The sequence below is a fragment of the Sceloporus occidentalis genome, unplaced genomic scaffold (genome assembly GCF_023333645.1).
Source record: "Sceloporus occidentalis isolate IW3139 unplaced genomic scaffold, rSceOcc1.0.p SCAF_1, whole genome shotgun sequence".
NCBI lineage: Eukaryota > Metazoa > Chordata > Lepidosauria > Squamata > Phrynosomatidae > Sceloporus > Sceloporus occidentalis.
The window spans coordinates 155,353,797-155,368,038 of NW_028316981.1; the positions used below are offsets into that span (position 1 = coordinate 155,353,797).

Consider the following 14,242-nt stretch of genomic DNA (forward strand, 5'->3'; position numbering starts at 1 on the left):
TCCCCATATACCAGAAGCAGTATTGGATAAAGTTGTGAAGACTTTCATATATTTCTACAATAGCAAAAGAAAGCTGAGCTGATGTTGAATCTAATAGTTGTTGTGCAGAATGTTTGCTTTCAACATTCATATTCCATCAGGGGTAGGAATCATGTGGCCTAGAGGAGGGAGCCATGCCCCATTTTTTTTAGCTGGAGAAAAAAAATCCATACTGGGCTCAAGAGCATACCCACCACTCCCTGATAGACATATTGGGCTGTTAAGCTGAAGATGAAGTGACATGGTGGGGCAGCAAGGCCCACCTTCCCCCTGGAAATTGTGATCTTGCCTCCAGAAGCAATGTATGCCTACAGATGGGCATAATGTTTGCATAGCACTTATTTTTTGTAAAATCCAAGTCTGGTTGGCTTGAATTGTACAATTAATTCTCCTGGGAATATGAGCACTTGCTTCCTCATATTTTGCATGCATCCATGTGTCTTAAAATTAATCCACAGTGGCCTATTATCCAAGCTTCTCTGACATATGGAAAAACCCCAAATTCTGTAGTTAACTGCAGTTGTTCAGATTTACCTGCTGGTGGTGCATCTCTTAAATCACTACTTTGAAGTCTTACTGGATACAAAGGCACTGGATTTAAACATGTGTTTACCTAAGGAAATGAAGAGAATTAAATCAGGTATGCAGGAAGATGGATTAGTTAAAAAAAAAAAACTGGTTGAGCATAACATGCTGATTCATTCTTGTACTGTTTACTATGATACAATGTGTTGATACATATACAGAGAATTAGCTTGCATCACCACAGACAAAATTATGTTAACTTTGTTTTTACTTGTAGTACACTTGCCTGTACGACTGAGCTAGCGTAGAGCCAGTGGCTCAGCTGGGATCCAAAGAGTTGTCTAGGTATGTACAAGCCCAGAGGAACTGGAGTTTTATTTGGTTCATAATAAAGTCATATAGTATTTAAGGTGAGGTCATGTATAATCTTTTCCTCAAAGTATGGTACGCATGAGAACATTGAATGAGAATGAGAAATGCTGATAATTGTGAAAAGCTCAATGGAATACACAAGTTTTCATCAGCTGGCTCTTACTTAACTTTTGAAAGTAGGGCATTTACAGTTGATTAAGGTAGCAATATATGTTTACTAACAAGTGTGTCCTTAAAAAAAGTTGTGAGTGCCTGGTGCACATTATGCTGACCCTGTAGCTGAGGAAGCTGAAAAACTGGCATCAAAGAAATCCTTTTAAAAAGTCTTTGAATATTTAGAAGTGCAACTTGTATGCATACAGATCAAAAGAGCATGAAGTTCCTGGATACATCTGAAGCCTGGATTTTGTGTGGGAGAAGGTCTAAAAGGATAATTTAACAGAATGACCTTTGCCATAGGTGTTTGGTTGGCCACCTATGGCAAAGGTCAATGTACTTAAACTGTCAGATGGGTGACTATCAGGTAGAGGGCTGGTTTCTTAATGAAACCCAAGTTCCGGGATGTTTTTGTTGCAGAGATATGTCTGATGCCATATTTCTGGTCTCAGCATCCAATGCAGGGGGAGAATGTTTGACAGAACCTTTTAAACAGCTTATGCAGTCTGGACCTCCCAGACCTTGACATGTGTTTCTTTAATAGTTCAGGTACTGAGGTTTTCCAGATTTAAAACTTGACTTTTAACTCTAGAATATTTATGGGTTGTTGCTGTTGTTGCTGCTGCTGCTGTTGCTGCTGCATTCATGCTTCTGGGGTTTTGATATTACAGTATGTCTTTAAGTCTTTGTTTGTATTTACACAGAGTTTTCTTTTTATTTGAACTGTCCAGCGAACTTTGTTATGAGGCAACATACAGATGTTTTACTGCTGATTATGATTTTCTGTATGTATCATTTCCTCTGCCCTTTTTACTTGCCCTATTCTCTCCACCACCTTCTCCCCAGAGAGAAATAGAGCAAAAGACAAAAGAGGAAGATATGACAGTGCTCTTCTCACTCTCTTCCTTTGCCCACTTTTCTATTTCTTGTCTTCTCTCTCAACTTGACTCTCTCTCATCTGTCTGCCACAGGAGTAGTGTGTGTAGCTGAAACAACCAACTACCAGTGTTTTGAAGCTTCAAGGTTGCCACAACCTCAATCTCCTCTCCACCAGTCACTATCCATCCCTTTCCACCAGTAGCCTCCCATTTTCAATTCCAAATGATTAACTGGGCTGTTTGGAGGTTCTCCCCAACTCCTCCATAAAGGTTCTTTGTATTTCCTCCAATTAAAGGTTTCTGATACCTGCCATCCTGTGCATAAATGGTGCTATTTTGGCTGCACAAGAATCAGCACTCAAGGAACTGAATTCAGCTTAGCAGAAGTGATAAATGTACTTGCATTAAAATCCAGTGTCTTGGTAGCAGACCTCTGCTACTGCAATTGTATTTTCACTTTCCCCAGTCTACCCACAGTCTTCGATACCCTCCATAATCTGTTTCAGAGCACCATTTAGTCCATTGGAGTATATTTAGAGGGAGCTGCAGGGCAGACAAATTGCTCCCTTTCTTGTCCCAACAATGGAATTCTTTCTATTGGCAGAATGAATTACTAGGACAAAAACTGTCTTTAGTATTTTTAGTGGATCAGGTTTTTATTCACAGGCAAACTCTGCACTGTTGGGATGATCTTTAATGTCTCATGGACATATTGATTTAAAGAATCAGTTGACCGCAATTAGTGACTCTGAGAGAGAACAGGGTCAGATTCCTACCTACACATACTCAGAAAGCACACAAGGTATCTTCTTTTGTGTTTGTTGTTGTGTGCCTTGAAGCCATTTCTGATTTATGGCAACCCTAAGGTCCTGGCAACATTTGTTCAGAGGAGGTTTGCCATTGCCTTCCTCTGAGGTTGAGAGCATGTGACTTGCCCAAGGTAATCCAGAGGGTTCATGGCCGAGTGCACAATTGAACCTTAGTCTTCCTAGTTGTTGTGTGCCTTCAAGTCGTTTCTAACTTATAGTGACTCTAAAGTGAATTTATCACAGGGTTTTCTGGGGCTGAGAGTGTGTGAACTCACCCACAGTCACCCTGTGGGTTTCCATGGCTGAGCAGGGAATCAAACTATGTTCTCCAGACTCATAGTCCAACAATCAAACCACTACATCACATTGGTTCTTTCTTCTTTTGGGTACTTGCAATGAAACTGAACTGACCAGCAATTTGCTACTCACATTGACATATGTTTGGCCACCCGTAAAGCTTTGGCATGTGTTTTGTGCTTCTGTTGTGAACCTAAAAGAGGAAGCAAATGTAGTAGGAAACACCAAACAACCATCATGTCCCTTCAAATGTCATCACAGAACTTTCAGACTTCTCACGTCTTCTTTGTCCCTGACTTTCCTTTTCAATCTGTCCCCTCTTGCTGTCAGCATCCATAGTGGCCTTCCATAAATTACCTCATAAAAGAAAGGAACTGAGCACCTACTCCAACTGTCAAACATCTACCCAGTTGGGGCATTTTAGTTGGTTCACAGTTTCTATCTGTGCTAACCTTCAAGTCCCACTTAAAAATATACATGATTTAAAACCAGTACTTACAAAGACTGTTGAGTATATGTAGTAGGAAGTGACGTTAATTGAGGGTAAAGTGGTGGATGAGGGCTTGGAACCGCAAGACTTCGTGGTTGGCAATCTTTAAAAAAAGGGGGTATGGTTAATATTGCTATTTTTATTCTGAATGATTTCGAACACAGGAGCCAAGAGAAGGTTGTGCGATCACTATAACTCATGCTTTCTGAATGGTATAATGTCCAGATATGTGTGACGTCATCTGAAAGTCCTTCCCACAATTGCACAGGAAGCAAGGGACAAAGATGGGACAATGATGTCCCATCCTCCATGTGATAATCTCCCCTATCAATTGGTGTGCATTCTCTCTCTCACCCTCCTGTTACAGCTCGACTCAGGCTTGCATCCTTCCGAGGTCACTAAAATGAGTACCCAGGTTGTTGGGGGCAATTAGCTTACAGTTGTAAACCGCTTAGACATTCTTAGTTCAGTATGAAGTGGTATATAAATGAAGCTGTTTTGTTTTTTATTTGTTTTGGATAGGAAAGTGTTTCCTGTATGTAAAATCCTAGTTTTTCCTCCCCTCCCCATTTGCTTCTCCTATTCTTTGAAATGCATATTGTGCAGAGCCACTGGCAGAACAGCCAATTGGAGTCATGCTGGCAAAAAGGTGGGGCCCTGCCTGATGAGCAGCTATAATAATAATTAATAATTTGTTTTATTTATATACCGCTATTCCAAAGATCATAGCGGTGAACAGCAAGTAAGCTAATTAGCAAGTAAGCTAATTTGCCCCCAACAGTCTGGGTACTCATTTTAGCGACCTCGGAAGGATGCAAGCCTGAGTCGAGCTTGGGCCCTTTTGCTGGTCTTGAACTCGCAACCTTGTGGTTTTGAGTTAATGGCTGCATTTAACCACTGCGCCACCAGGGCTCCCTCCTATAAAAAAGAGGAGAGCCATTAAGAGTTAGTGGAGTATGTTAAGCCTGCTGAGGCAGGAGTGTCTCTTAGAACTCCCAATTGTGCAGTTGGAAATAAGGGTCCAGCCTGCATGGGATTCAGACTCCTATATCAGGACAAAGGATTTTAAAAAGAAAAGTTCTTTGAATAGCAGAGAGTCAGTAAAGGGATCCACCTTATTCTGTAGAATTATAATTTATGAATAAAGCTAGAGATTCATAGGATTTATACTCCTACTGAATGAGCTTTAGTGTAAGGTGCGTGTAAAGAATTATTATTATTATTATTATTATTATTATTATTAACCTTTATTTATAAAGTGCTGTAACACACTGGAAGTGTAACTGAAGTATTTGAGCAAAGTCAATTGTAACCAGTGAAGTAATACATACTTTGTAACGCTAAGCTTTGAGAACCAAGTACCAAAAGGGATACCATCATAAACTCTTTCTGTAAATAAAAGTTATTTTCTTTTCATTCACAAAAGCGTGGTCTCAAGTGATTTACAGTATGTTTAACATGCTAACAAGAATAGTAAAAACACTTAATAATAAAGAGACTTAAGTCAGTGGGAGGACCAAGAGTTATACAGAATTTAGTTCTGCAGTAAAAGAAACCTCAAATTATTTATCTTGCGGTAACAGAAGCCTCAAATTATTTGTCTTATAACTCAGTGGTCACAAAGAATCATAGAGTTGGAAGAGACTGCAAGGGCCATCCAGTCCAACCCCATTCTGCCATGCAGGAACTCTCAATTAAAGCATCCCTGACAGATGGCCATCCAGCCTCTGTTTAAAGACCTCCAAAGAAGGAGACTCCACCACTCTCCAAGGGAGTGTATTCCACATAATTTGGTATCAATCGGTGGGATCTGACAGACCCAGTCTGAGGGGATCTGAAAGATCTAGTGTGAGAGATCTAAGAGAACTGGTCACATCACACATATAAATACCTTTGGTGTATCAAGTAAATAGATATGTGACTTGGGAAACCCCCTAGAGTCACCAGTCTCAGCCTCTGTTGGATTTCCAATTTTCCTCCCACTCTTTTCCTCTCTCAGCTGCTTTGCTCTTTATCAAAAGATGGTGAGTTACAAATGAAGACCATACCTTTTTAACTAGAACCTTATCACATTACAAAAGTAAGAGGAGAGGCACAAGACAGAAGCAGCTTTTTGTTTATCTCTCTGCATGATGCCATAGCACTTTCCTTCTCCTTCCAGTGGGAGACAGAAAAAAAAAATGCCTTCTGCCAAATGGATTTTTCCAGCGTGACAAATAGCACGCTTTTACAACCATCTCCCTCGGAAATAGAACTGAACTTCTGAGAGAGTATGTGAAGAGGTAAACAGAAAGCTGCTTCTATCTCACTGCCTCTAGTCTTACTTTGGTAATGTGATAAGGCTCTTAATATTTTAATTAGCTACTTAGGATATAATCCCAAAGGTTGCATGATATTTTAATTAGCTACTTAGGATATCCTAAGTAGCTAAGTTCCATATGAATATGTAAATATAAAGTCATTAATAAACATTCTCAAAGTTTTTAACCTGAACCGCTTGCTTTTTTAAAATTTCTGAGTCAGTTCCAGTTCTCAGGGAAGCATCTTCAGATTGGGGCAATTTTATCTGTTACTCTGCTACAAGTAGGCTAGTTCCCAGCTTTGATATTTTCATATTTTTCCCAAACAAGGGTTAACCACCTGGGAACTTCTAATTTCCAACAGTATGCAGCACTGGCAAGCTAAGAATTTAAAGTTTATTTCCTGGACTTAATAATAATAATAATAATAATAATAATAAGTAGTAGTAGTAGTAGTAGTAGTATTCCACTTTTCCACAAAGGAATCAAAGCAGATTCCATCAGTATAAATAAAACATCAAACAATTAAAAATTACAGTTTAAAAACCCCAAAACCCGAACCCTCCCCCATCATAAAAACAGTGATCAACCCATATAAAGAGATTAAACATCAAAAAATTTAAAACTGTCCAATAGGAATACACTGAAATTTCAGGCAGATTAGCGTAAGAAATGAGTCTTCCTCTAGAGGAGGGGGGGACGGGGGCGATGGTATCAATCAATTTTGATATTGGTATCAATAGAGGGGGAGGCAAGTCTAATGGATCTAATGGTTCTAACCTAGTCTGGAAAGGCCTGCTGGAAGAGACCGTCTTAATAGCCTTCTATGGCGGATCTTGTCTGGCAGGTTGTTCCAGAGCCTGGGAGCGGCTGATGAGAAGGTCCTCTGGGTCACCGCTAAAAGTCTGGTCTTCTTATGTTGTAGCAGATTCTTCCCAGAGGACCAAAGTATGCGGGGAGGATTATAAGGAAGTAGGCGCTCCCACAAATAGTCAGGACCCAAGCCGTGTAGGGCTTTAAAGGTTAGAACCAACACCTTGTACCTTGCCTGGAAACTGATAGGCAGCCAGTGGAGAGATTTTAGAACCGGTGTAATATGGGCAGTTCTGGATGTGCCTGTGACTAGCCTGGCTGCTATAGTTTGTACCAACTGAAGTTTCCAAACTTGGCACGACGGTAGCCCCATGTAGAGTGCATTGCAGAAGTCAAATCGAGAGGTTACCAGCATATGTACTACTGTTTCAAGGTCTCCCTGCTCCAGGAAGGAGTGCAGCTGGCATATCAGCCAAAACTGGTAGCAAGTGCTCCTGACCGTCACGTCCACCTGAGCCGTCAGTTGGAGCGACGAACACCCCCAAGCTGTGGACAGAGTTCTTTGGGGAAGCGTGACCCCATCCAGAATTGGCTGGCATAACTCCATTCCTGGACATGAAATACTGAGGGATAGGACTACCCCTACTTGCCTTCTTTGAGTATGCCCTCGTCTCTTGGGTCCAAAACATACTGCAGAAATAATCCAGTTTGAGACTATTTTAACTGTAATGGTTCAATCCTAGGGAATTCTGGGAACTGTAGTCTTATGAGACATTTAACCTTCTCTGTAAGAGACCTCTGATGCCACAATAAATTACAATTCCCAGGATTCTCTAGCATTGAGCCAAGGCAGCTAAAAGCAGCCTCAGACTGGAGTATTTCAGCAGTGTTTTAAAGACCTTGGTCACAGCAACCATCTCCTATACATTACAAGAGGCGTGGGTAACTGACACCCCTAGAACAGCATGCAGTATTGGCCTAATTTCATGTGCTGCTTGGACTGATTTCAAAAGCCAATTGAAGCAATATCTGGGGTGACCGCCCCCTATTTTCCAACAGCCAGTAGGGAGGAGGGGAGTGACAGGAGAGTGTCAGAGGAAGATAGAAGAAAGAGAGAGAAAAAGTGGCCCTGCTCACTGTTGGCACACAACCTTTGATGGATTTGTCCCTGAGGGAAGGCAGACTGCTACACTAAATATTTGATTAATTCCTCCAGTCTCTGGGAGGCCAACAAAATCTAGAACCCTTAACAGGACTATGAAGAAGGTGCCCAAGAAGCATCTCTTTTGTCTGAAATCTCTTTCATATAATAGCTCATTGGCCCCAAGTATACAATCTGGACTCAGAGAAACCTATTTCCACAAGGTTCACAACACACTCTTAAAATTTTAAGAATGTTCTTTACTTAGTTCTGATGGATGAGAAGTCACTGGGCCAACTCCCTCAGGCTTTGGCATGATAGCAGGAACACTAGACTCAAGATCCAGCAAATCACATGAAGGAGCAGACGGCTGGTTGCCATTGACCTGAAAATTGAAGAGACCAGAGGTTCTGCTCAGTGTTGCCTTGAAGCACTGATCAAATGCCTACTGTACAATAAGCAGTTTAAACAAGGCCCTTGTGGACTTCATATTCAAGCAAACCTTGATGGCAGTAAAACTCAGTTCAACTATGGCAGAGTGGGGATTAAGGATCCCTCTGGATGTTGGGACTGCAACTGCCAGCAGCCCTAGCCCGCAGCCAATGGGGAGGACAGCTGGGCGTTGCAGTCCAACATCATTTGGAGAGCACATGATTTCCACACCATTTTATGCTGCCATCCCCAATGGTATACATCTGTGAGAAATATATATATATGTGTGTGTGTGATATATATATATATATAATTTTAGAGTCCTCAGAAAAAAGTCTAGAATGAGGAGATCACTTCATAAATGATCCAGAAGAGCAATATAAACAGAACTGCAAAAAGAATTATTCCCTGAAAGTGGTTTTATGTAAGTGGAAAGACTAACATCCACAACTAAGAAAAGCAGATGGGTGTTCCTGTGCTCACAGCCCTGGTTTCTAGCAGTTCTTCATACCCCCCGTGTATAGGAGTGGATTTAATATTCAGATATAAACATAAAACTGGTTAATGTATCTTCTCCCAAACATTTTAGATACTTGTCTAGTTATGGCTGATTAAGTATTAGTACTCTGTCCTCTATCAAACATTACACAATGAATTAAAAGATGAAGTTTGCAATTCCATACACATTTACTTAAGAGTAAAGACCCCAGTAAACACACTGCACTTTTGTTATTATGTGCCTTCAAGTCGTTTCCAACTTATGGCAACCCTAAGGTGACCCGACCCTATTATTTGGTTTTCTTGACAAGATTTGTTCAGTGGAGGTTTTGCCTTAGCCTTCCCCTGAGGCTGATTGAGTGTGACTTGCCCACACTCACCCAGTAGGTTTCATGGCTCAGCAGGTAATTGAACCTTGGTCTCCAGAGCTGTAGTCCAACACTCCAACCAATATGCCATGCTGGCTCTTACCAATAAATAAATATAACTCTACTTGAAAGGCAGAAACAGTGGACATGGAATCAAGGGCCAAAGAATGTAACAGTATCAGAGGTTTCAGGGTCCTTTCCCTAATGATAGGAAGTTGTTTTGGGCCAGTAGAACTGAATATCCGTTACTTACCGCTGTGCGTTCATTCTGAATCCTCTGATTCTCCAAGAAACGTACTCTGTTTCGAGAGAACCTGCATAAAAAGGTACAACTAGTTCCTCAGTTTCAAGCCACATAGATTATGGGCGGCAGGGGCGGGACAGAGTCTGAAATCCTCATTTCGAAGATTCTACAGCAGGGATGGGTGACTGCATGGAGGGGGGCAGTTTTAACTGTACCAACATGTTTGGCTGCACACAAAGTGATGGCTAATCATTTCCAGGCTCTACTTTAGCTACTTTGGGGCCTCTTCTGTTGAGAGGGGTTGAGGTGGGTGAGAACCTAAAGCATCAATTTGCAAATGAGTTGGGGGAATTTTGGCTGGTTTCAGGGGGGAATCTTGCCTGAAAATTGCTGTGAATAATTTTGTACTTTTCTTGAAGAGCTGGTAGGGCTTTGGGTGTTACCAGGGAGGTCTGAGGACCCCAAAAGTGAGACATGGAGGCAGCATGTGACCCAGGGCCTGCATTTCCCTACCCCTATCCTAAAGTTGACTCTGATCACAAAAGACTTTCCAAGATCTCTTGGTGACTTTGCTCTCAAGCAAGTTTTGAAGACACCTAACTGATTCATCATAATAAACAGAGGTTTAGTTTGGTTTTTCACTCATTTAGTCTTGGTTAGCAGAACATAGGTGCTTTTATGGCACCTTCTTTATTTTCTTGGGATATCTGTCTCTTCATAATTAACAGTGTTTGTTGATTTTGCACAGTACAATCTTGGGCATTGCTTAAACAGGGCTTTAAGCAGCACATGCCACAAAAGTAAACAAACTGCAGGGATATCATTGCAACAATGGGAATCTCTGTTTTGTTTCATTATAAAATAGTAAATTATATGTTGCTGCAATAAAGTACATCACAGAAAATGGCATAACACTTTTAACATATCTGCTTGATATACTGCTGATTAGGATAAGCTATAACAACGCTAGTACACTTCTACATGTGCAACGCCAATTTAGGACCCTGGGAATTTAGTAGCATATACTGGCAAGCCAGTAGTATACCAAAGTCTAGTAACATTATGCATATGGTAACTTAGGGGTTAAGATGCCAGTTCTGACAATCGGAAGATGGAACAGTTGGCAATTCAAGACCTGAGTGCTGCATGATGAGGTGAGCTCCTGTCACTAGTCCCAGCTTCTGCCAACCTAGCAGTTCGAAAGCATGCAAATGCAAGAAGATAAACAGGTATCACTTCGGAGGGAAGGTAACAGCATTCGGTGAAGTCATGCTGGCCACATGACCACTGGAGTCATCCTCAGACAACGCTAGCTCTTCAGTTTAGTAACGGAGATGAGCACCACCCCTACAGTTGGTTATTACTAGACATTCATGTGAAGGGACTACCTTTACCTATGCAGGTGAACTCTGCAACATGGAGGAAGCAAGGGATTGTGGCACTCTTAGGCACCAACAGGAAAGGCCATGTGAGGTTTGGCTGTGACAGCATCTGGCCTGTATTCTTGTTCCCTCCTCCTGTGCTGCTTCATTGGCAGTGGATATGAAGCAGGCTACAGTTGTCCTTTGGGAGAAAGTGAATTACAGAATGGGAGACTATCTAGTATCTAAACCAGGAGTGGGACTCACACAGCCTTCCAGATATTGTGGAATTGGGACTACCAGCAGCCCTCACCAAAGTTCAGGAATTTTGGGAGCTGCAGTCCAGCAACATTTGGAAGCCCTCATAGTTTTCATCCCTGCCCTAAAAAGCGGCTAATCTTCCAATGTGAGGGAGAAATTAAAAATCCAAACAACCATCTACTGACTAGATCTGTTGCTTCAATCATTTGTTGCTCTATAGAGTGAAATGTGCAGAGGAGAGAGTGTAAGAAGCCTGAACAATTCTGAGGAACCACCTCATGGAACATACAACATTTTGATAGGCCTTTTGTTAGTTCTGCCACAATACGTTTATGAGCACAGCCTACACATGCAAGCCATCAGATCATACTCAGTATCAAACAGCTTTACCTCTCGTGTCCCAGTAGGACATTATTCAGATTTTCATTTACTTGTATCAGTTCAGTGATTACATCTTCATTCTGCACAGTTGCTAGCAGTTCCATGATTCTCTCCTGCATTACCCTGCATGTCTTGTACAGCTTCTGCCAAAAGACAAAAGAAGAGATCCCCCTTACCATACAAATGGAGAAAACAATGGATGCAGGAGACACATTAATTACATCTGACTCACACAACCATAGGTGCTTGAATGTGCATTAATTCATTACTTTCTCCTAGGTCTTTTGTTTCAGGATCAAAACAATCATTTTTCAACAGTCTGTCTGAAAAAACATTACTTGTTATCAAGGACAGACAAAAAACATGGTGTAGTGGCTTGAGTGTTGCACTAAGACTCTGGGATTCCAGAGTTCGAATCCCTGTTCAGCCATGGAAACTCATTGGGTGACGTTGGGCAAGTCACACACTCTCAGCCTTGGAGGAAGCTCCTTAGCCTTAGGAGCCCTGGTGGCACAGTGGTTAAATACTTGTCCTGCACCCACTCACTCACAAACTAGATCAACTCAGCCTGGCATCCTTCTGGCCCTTATCACATGTGAAACTGGAACTCCAATCCAGAGCCAATCCAAATTGAAGGGGAAGCAGAGTCAATTCGAATCCAAGGCAATTCATGTGATGAATTATCACATGTGAAGAACGAAATTGTGGTCATTCCTAAGTCAAAGCAGAGCGAGTGCACATTAAATTATCACACTGGCACATATCATGCCAATTCAAAATTCGAATTGGCACCCTTGCGCATGATCAGTGGGGCTCTGAACGCATCGAGATCTTTTATGCTTCCGGGGTGAAGAAGGGAGCCACTTCCTGTTTCCTGTTTCACGTGAATGCAACCCTCACGTGAACTGTTCCTGTCACCTCTCCTTCCAGCCCCAGATCGCCCCCTCCATTGCTCCCATCTCTCCCTCCAGCCCCAGATCGCCCCCTCCATAGCTCCCATCTCTCCCCCCAGCCTCCAATCGCCCCCTCCATTGTCAGCTACATCCAGACGTGCCCTCTGTTCTTGAAGGAGCACTGGAAGCAAATGGAGCAAAATTGCAGCACTGTATCATGGGAAATTTGCCACCTTGGAGGTTTCGGGGGGTGTACCAGGACAGAAGCAAAGCTGCATTCCACACCAGACCAATTTGGATTGTAATCGAAGTGAGCCTGGAAACAATTTTTGTGAATTCGCTTGTTACCGAATTCATATAAATGAGGAGTCACTTTGGATTGATTGTGGATCCGCCTTGGAATGACCCCCAATAGAAAGCAATCATGTGTGATAGTACATCACATTTTAACGTGAATTTGCATGGTTGGACCACAAGTGACTCCGGATCTGAGCTGCAAAACTCCTCGTGTGATAAGGGCCTCTGTAGGTTGCTAAAATGAGTACTCACCTTATTGGTGGCAATTCGCTAACACTTTGTAAACCACTTAGTACATCGGTAAGTGGTATAGAAATGTACTTGCTATAGGAAGACCATAGTAAACCTCCTCTGAAGAAATTTTGCCAAGAAAACCCCACGATAAGTTTTCCTTTAGGGTTGCTGTAAGTCAGAAATGACATGCCAAGGTACACAGCAACAGTGGACAAATAAGGTCTAGTTTGTCTTCTGATGCTTATGTAGCAGTGTGAAACGGCCTGCTTCACATGCAATCATGTGGCGGTTCAGAAATGACATTTGATCTGTGCAAGTGTTGGTTTTGCTTCAGGTGGCAAAGCCCTCATCGTAGACAACTGCATTTTGAAACTAGGCACAATATGATGTCAAAAGAAAAGGAAAGAAAAGACTTGTGGTGCATCTATATACAGAATGGAATAACCTCCAACTTTCCACTTCACTGGGAAAATTTCATATAGTTTTTGTTCATACCATGGAGCCTGAATATTACAGAATGTGTGTGTGGTTTCTGGGTCTAACTGGTGTATTTGTTGTTGTGGTATTTCTGTTATGCTGATTGGCTCAGTTTCCTGGATTATCTAAACATTTCTGAACATTCACAAAATTAATCTGTCAGTATTAGCATTCACCAAATTCCAGTCATTCCCTGGCTTGCCAATTATCTCTTGGCTCTCACCATGAGTATCATAGATGGCATTCTGATATTCCTTCTTTTTATTTATAAACTGGCTTGACCACAGCAATTTTGAGTGGTGATTTAGTTTACCTGATTGTACTTTCATGTAGAGGAATTTGGCATTCTACCATATGAAGGGAATATAAACACCAATATCATAAAGACCAGATTTCATCACATGAGGACACCATTAATGCCACACAAAATGGACATAAAGTCATCCATTAAAATGTATTCAACTGGAATGGAGCAAAGTGATGTATTGTGTTCATGTTATAAATGCTTATAAAAATTATATGAAGAAGGAATTGATTTTTAAAAATTGATATGTCAACTTTAGGAAAATCCACCCTTATATATAATAGATTATGACTTCTCCTCACACGTCTTGCTATTCAGAGCCAAGGTGTTTGTTGTTGTTGTGTGCCTTCAAGTCATTTCCAATTTATGGTGATGTTAAGGTGAACCTATCATGAGGTTTTCTTGGCACTTTACTTCGGGGGGATTTGCCATTGCCATTCTCTGAGGATGAAGGAGTGTGGCTTGCCTTAAGTCACCCAGTTTGTTTACATGGCCAAGATGGGATTCCAAACCTGGTCTCCAGAGTTCTAGTCCAATGCTCAAACCACTCACACCAATCTGGTTCTCCAAGGTGTTTAGCAGATACATTTTCCCACTAGTGAGGTAAACAGGTAGAATGAAAGCTCTTGTCAAGAAAGAAAAGGCATTCTTAGGTCCAAAAGACTGCAGATA

General features: G+C 41.6%; 1 protein-coding gene across 3 annotated transcripts in view; it reads right to left on the bottom strand.

Annotated features, from left to right (window-relative positions):
- The window catches only part of TOM1L1 (target of myb1 like 1 membrane trafficking protein), a 59,069-nt gene that overhangs the window by 4,199 nt on the left and 40,628 nt on the right, over positions 1-14,242 (bottom strand). For all 3 annotated transcript variants that reach the window (XM_089478477.1, XM_089478469.1, XM_089478488.1), the window contains exons 8-13: positions 11,375-11,508; positions 9,372-9,432; positions 8,085-8,205; positions 3,576-3,669; positions 3,209-3,269; positions 574-652 (exon numbers count right to left, since the gene is read on the bottom strand). In XM_089478477.1, coding sequence (XP_089334603.1) covers positions 574-652; positions 3,209-3,269; positions 3,576-3,669; positions 8,085-8,205; positions 9,372-9,432; positions 11,375-11,508 — 550 coding nt within the window. The remainder of the gene's footprint in view (positions 1-573; positions 653-3,208; positions 3,270-3,575; positions 3,670-8,084; positions 8,206-9,371; positions 9,433-11,374; positions 11,509-14,242) is intronic.